The sequence below is a fragment of the Macadamia integrifolia genome, chromosome 2 (assembly GCF_013358625.1).
Source record: "Macadamia integrifolia cultivar HAES 741 chromosome 2, SCU_Mint_v3, whole genome shotgun sequence".
Taxonomy (NCBI): Eukaryota; Viridiplantae; Streptophyta; class Magnoliopsida; order Proteales; family Proteaceae; genus Macadamia; species Macadamia integrifolia.
Genome location: NC_056558.1, coordinates 37,733,702 through 37,739,863, shown reverse-complemented (window position 1 = coordinate 37,739,863; position 6,162 = coordinate 37,733,702). Strand labels below are relative to the sequence as shown.

Here is a 6,162-nt window from a genome sequence, read left to right as displayed (position 1 = left end):
AAAAAAAAAAAAAAAAAAAAAAAACAAATAAGGTATCCTAGGGGATTAATTTTAGAGAACCAATTGATGTTTCAGCTCTTTTTTCCAGTTGCAGCTATTTTGCTTTTAGTAAATGAAACCAAGTCTAAGCACCATCTCCATCATCTTCAGACTAATTTATCAAAGGTCAAATGCATAGTTGTTACGGCGTCAAATCGATCCAAGGCGGTAGAGGGGTGGCTAATCGATTTGGCGATAAATCGTCCGTTATGGCGTTGCCATGGCGGTCAAATCACCCGTGTCATTTTTTATTTTTCCCATTTTCTAAATTTATTTAATATACTACTTTTTTATTTCTCCTATTTTCTAAAGTTATTTAGCATGCTACAAGCCTACAATATATACCCCATAACATATAAAACCAACATTAAGCAACATCAAATCATCAAAAATCAACATAGCCCTATCAAAATCACCCTGCATTTTACAAAAAATCGACCGCCTAATGAATCAGGCGTGACCTGGCGTCCATGGCGGTGCCATGATAACGCCTATCAGCCAATGGCGACAGCCATTTGTGAGTCACATAAATCGTAGCACTGCCATGAACTTCTTTTTTGTCAGGACGCCAAATAGCCGCCTTGGCGACGCCTAGGCGACGCCATGACAACTATGGTCAAATGTACCTATTTTACATGATTTTTGGATCATTTAAAAGCTTATTCAGTTACATTTCCAATGAGACAGATCGTGTGATTCCAAGTTGTATTGAAGCATGGTTGCCAGGACATTGCCCAGAGTATCAAGGTTCCTATAAAATGTGGCCTAGAAGAGGGCAGCATAAAATAACTACAAAGGTCTGCAATGTGATGATTGATATTCACCATGGCACCTCGGCCTTCACCTAAGTGTCACCTAGGCACCATGACCATTGCACATTGCCTCAGCATCATGACAACAATGATTCAGAGAGCCATGACCAAAATACTAGTAATATATCAAACGTGTTGAATTTCTTTTATAGGAGGGTAAATGACAGGATTTATAACTGTTTTGCTTCTAATTTATTCAAGAGTAATACTTACAGTCGTATTGAACAAGAAATATAGCTGCAGGGCTAACCCTCCATCAATTAATTTGGACAGAAAAGGACCTTTTTAAGTTGAAAATTTGTTATCATCAAGATTTTGTACTCCAGTTCCTTCTGATGTCACTTTCGGTGGTTTTTTTCACCGATTAGAGCTTGAAACAAATGAATTCCACGGTGAACCGAATTCCAAAATAATTCCTAGATTGGGTAGAAATATTTTAGAGTTTGATCTTCTTTCGCTGAAGTGGAAAGACAGTTGCGTGGAAATGTGCAGATTTAAGGATCTGATTGTGGAGTTCATAAAGTAAAATCATTTGATAAAAATGCTATAGTGGGGCCATTTGAAAATATAAAATACAATCAAGTCACCCAAAAAAAAAACTTTGTTTCAGGAAATAAGGAAATGGTCAGCGAAATTTTTCTGAATTTCAGGGACAATGAAGCATTTCAACTTTGACTTGCAGGATTATTTTGCAACAGGTTTTGACAGTCGATCTTTCATAGAACACTATTTGTAGCCCCAAAAAAAAATTATTACTAATTTTGCAACTCGAGGGATACCAACATCCACCCAACCAGTAACAGAAGCAAGAAAGAATACAGAGAGAAAGAGGGGAAGAAGAGAAAAAACAGAGCCAGAGATAGACTCGGTGTATGAGCTCTATCGCTGGACAGTGCTTTATTAATAGATAAAATAGAAATTACAATCATATTTTGAAAAGGAAATATAAACAGATTAGGAAACTACCGACTGAAGTGTAATTACTAACCAACTAACAAAGCCTATCTCATGATAGGAACAGGAACACTCCCCCTTATCGTAAATAAGGCATTAAGGCAATACAACTCCAGCACACAAATAGACTACCACCATACATAGGAATGGGTCCAATAAGGGGGCACATGACACCCCTATAGAACCAGAACAATAAGTTAACAAATTTCACGGAAATGACAACAAACGATGATGAACAGCTTGAAATTTTAACTTCAGACGAATATGCTTAATGTTCTTGAATCCTTAAAGTCAATATTGCCATATGATGCTTACAAAAAAATCCCACGAACAGTGCATTAGAAATACTTTATCTAATTGGGCCATGTCAATAACTAGATTCTTTCCTGCTTCGGCAGTATTTCTATTGACTGAAGAAATGTGTATTTAAAAAAATATACCATACCATTTGAATGAAAGATAAACAACAATGGCAATATAATAATACGTACAGAATGACACAAACTTCATCCCTCTTAAGAGTTCCAGTTGGATCGGCTGTTCCCATCAAATTAAAGCATTCACTAATAGGAAGCTTTCCTCCCTTGAGCCCTTTCTTTTCTTCTTTTGCTAGCACTGGTAAATGGCATTGTAAATAAGGTTCATCTAGGGGAATTCCACATAGAATCATCCTTGCTGCAAGCAAGTCATCCATGTCTCCATAATTAATAGCAACTGCAAGTTCAGCAATAAGAAGAAATTTGTAAGAAACAAGTCACAAAAATACAAAAACGGCAACAAAAATATTTTGAGATAGTACAAAATAAGAGGACCACCCCTAAAGGAGAACATTTAAGAAGCAAAATTATCATCAGAAAAACAAACATATTATGGGAATTATACCTTTACTAGCACATATTCAAATGACCAGAATCTAAGATCTGCAGAATTTTCCATGGATGAATAGTAAATCAGATAACAGATACATACCTCTTAATGCAGAACGTTTATTAGAGAGAATGTTTTGAGAATCCTCTAAAGCATTCATTAGAAGTTTCAGAAAATATTCCTCCGGGACCCCTCCATAATTGAGATGAGAAATTAAAGATCTTGATAGATATGCTTTCCTCGGACGAGGACTGCAAGAGAAATAATATAAAGCTGGAATTTAATCATTTAACAATTGAGAGAAACCAATCCCAAAAAACCGCATATGGCTAGTAATTTTCGATGTCAAGCTAAACTCATGATACCAGAGTCAATATATATATATATATATATGTGTGTGTAAGTTCCAATTTATTCTTACATAGTTGAAGGAAGCAAACCTCTAAAGGCATATCTGAGAAAAGAATCTATGACAAGAAGAAACAACATTTTGAAGATCCAAGGTTGATTTCAAAAAACCTCTAAGGGTAAAGATATGATGAATATTTTACTTGGGGGCTCAATCGGCAACAAGTGCTACTTCTGATTTCTTAAAACTAAGGTTTGTAAGTTTGGAATAAATGGTTTTGAGATTCTAAAGAACAAAAAATAAGCATATGCAATAAAATAGCAAGAAAAGAATTCACATTAACAATAGCAAACAGAACACATGAAAGTGAGATTACAGAACAATGAGAAGGATACTTACGAGATAGGTGCAAAGAATGAAAAAGGTAAAGCAAATGACGAAGGAAGAAAATAAAACCACCTAATCTTCCACGGTTAGAGATCTCTTCCCCGAATAAAACTTAATTCATTACATTACCATAGCACAAGTAAGCAAGTCTAACATACAAAATTAATGAATATCCAACTAAATCATAATAATATTGTTACGAGTCCAGAATCTTGCAACCAGATTAGAAAAGAGGAAGGAGAAGAGAGGAAGAAAGCTGAAAAGAAGATTGCTGAGAAGAATAGAGTTTCTTGTTCGTTTGAGCTCTCGGGTTCTTACATCTTATATAAAGGATGTGGAAAAGAATAAAGGCTTCCTGCCACCAAACTTTCACCTAACATCATTAACGCCCACAAAACTCTCAACTAACATCATTAATGGAGAAGGCTGCCACCTATCTTTGACAATGGAGGCAGCCCCCCTTTGTTCACAATGGTGGGGGCCTTCCTAACATTAATAAGACCAAAATACCCCTAGAAACTCAACACTCCCCCTGAAGCTGGAACATATATACATAGTTTTTAAGACGCTAGTAAGGCGACGCCTTAGCAGCGCCTTGGCACTGATGCGGTCTAAAGATGGTAAGGCAGTGCTCCGCCTTATGTGAAGTGGCGTCTTATGGGATTTTTTTTTTTTTAACACATTTTAAAATTACTTGATGAAGATTCCAAATATAGATTTTTTATTGGTAGGTGTATGGTTTTGTTAACACTTGAGATGTATGGGATCAGCTTTACTCCATAAAAAATAACCAAAACAAATAAAACAAAAACACGATTCACAAACAGGGTTTGGATTTTGTCAAGGGTTTTAAGAAAAGGCTTTGAGAAGGAATCAAGGAACAAGGAGGAACCATTGATCTAGGCCACCATTTTGCTCCGGCAGTGGTGAGCTTCATTCTTCTTTGACGGGAGTAGAAATATAGTGGATGACCTTAGGACTTAGGCACTCATTTTGGCATCATAGAGGTAAGTATAATAAATACTTGTATTTTTTATGTCTTCTTTTCTTTATATTTATAATTTTGTTTCATAATTATGTCTTTATATTATATGTTAATATGTTATGATGATTAATGATTAATGATTGATGATTGATGATTGATGATTGATCATTGATCATTGATGAAGATGAATTTAGTTTATTCATTTTATTGATTTGTTTTCTTGATGAATATCTTACATTGGCATGAATATGAATATTTAACATTTATTTAGCATATGAGTAATAGAATTCAACTAGGATTTGAGCCGAATAGATTGGTTTTATAAAAAAATTACACAGGAATGCTTTAGTCGATAAGGCGACGCTTTATGCCCGCCTTATTGCTAAAGCGCTCTGAAAGACCCTCAAACGCTTCCGTCACCTTACTGCCTTAAAAACTATGACAACGATATCAAACTTATGATCCATACTATTAAGCTTTGGGAGAAGGTTATTGAATCACACTTGAGAAGTGAATCTAATATCTCAGACAATCAATTTGGTTTTCTGCTAAGGAGATCTACAACAAAAACCATTTACCTTCTTAGAAGACTCAAGGAATCCTTGGGGGCAGCCAAAAAAGACCTCCTTGTGGTCTTTATTGACTTGGAAAAATCCTACAATAGAGTCCCTAGGGAATTAATCTAACATGTCCTAGAGAAGATAGGGATATCAAGTATGTATGTGGATATAATAACAGATATGTATGCCTACGTGGTGACTAGTGTGAGGACCAAGGGTGAGAAAGGAAGAGATTTCCCCATCTCTATTGGACTTCAGCAAGGGTCTGCCCCAAGCCCATATCTGTTTGCACTTGTGATGGATGAGTTGACTGAGACATTTAAGGTGGGATTCCATGGTGTATGCTCTTTGCTGACGATATTGTTCTATTGGATGAGACTAACACAGGGCTCAATGCTAAGCCAGAGCAATGGAGATCTACTGATGTAGATGCACATTATGGAAAGAAATATGAGAGGAAGAAGGGTCCAGCCTTAGTCCACCTAAGTGGCTAAGGTCCAGCCAAGAAGTCAGTCGAACCCCTACTTGGTCCACCTGAGTGGCTAAGTATAAATAAGGGCTAATTGGGCCCATTGGCTAGGGGAATAATTAGTAGTTGTTTTAATTAATTAGTGGGCCATTGGGCCCATCGAGTTGAGTAAGTGGTATGTCGAGTCCAAATTGTCTTAGGACTCTATTTGTTTTCCACATAGGTTTATTATTCCTAGACTAATTTTGAATTCCTAGTTATAGTAGGAGTGTCTAGTCCTATTGGGAAACTAGCTCCTAATTGAACTAGGAGTGTCTAGTCCTATTGGGAAACTAGCTCCTAGTAGTAGTTTGATTGCTATTCTGCCCACTATAAATAGAGGAGTCTATGTACTCATAATTTCATATTTGAATAAAGGAAATTACAGTCATTATGTTAGAACAACTGGGATAGTTGTGGGTGAGAAGCCCTGGCCGAGACAGCCACTCCTCCCCCACATTCCCTTACCTCTCCTCTTATTTTCTGCAGTTAAAATTCTGTTTCTGTTCACTGATTACAACAGCTATTAATCGCAGAGAATTCAGACCTGTCCTTGCAAGATCGATCATCAAGAACTGCCCATTCTTGAACCAATCGATCTCTTCTTTTGGCCAAATCTAAGGTCTGATCTGCAAGGCTTTTTAAGAACTGGTTCAACTCTTCAAGAGGGCCACTCGATCTCTATTGGGAAGCCATCAGCC

At 36.6% G+C, this 6,162-nt stretch overlaps 1 protein-coding gene across 1 annotated transcript in view; it reads right to left on the bottom strand.

Annotated features, from left to right (window-relative positions):
• The window catches only part of LOC122065445 (probable RNA-dependent RNA polymerase 5), a 32,173-nt gene extending 29,012 nt beyond the window's left edge, over nucleotides 1–3,161 (bottom strand). Inside the window, exons 1-3 of the mRNA XM_042629266.1 lie at nucleotides 3,094–3,161; nucleotides 2,775–2,923; nucleotides 2,297–2,519 (exon numbers count right to left, since the gene is read on the bottom strand). Of these exons, the coding sequence (XP_042485200.1) occupies nucleotides 2,297–2,519; nucleotides 2,775–2,923; nucleotides 3,094–3,161 (440 nt within the window). The remainder of the gene's footprint in view (nucleotides 1–2,296; nucleotides 2,520–2,774; nucleotides 2,924–3,093) is intronic.
• Between the last annotated feature and the right edge of the window lie 3,001 nt (nucleotides 3,162–6,162).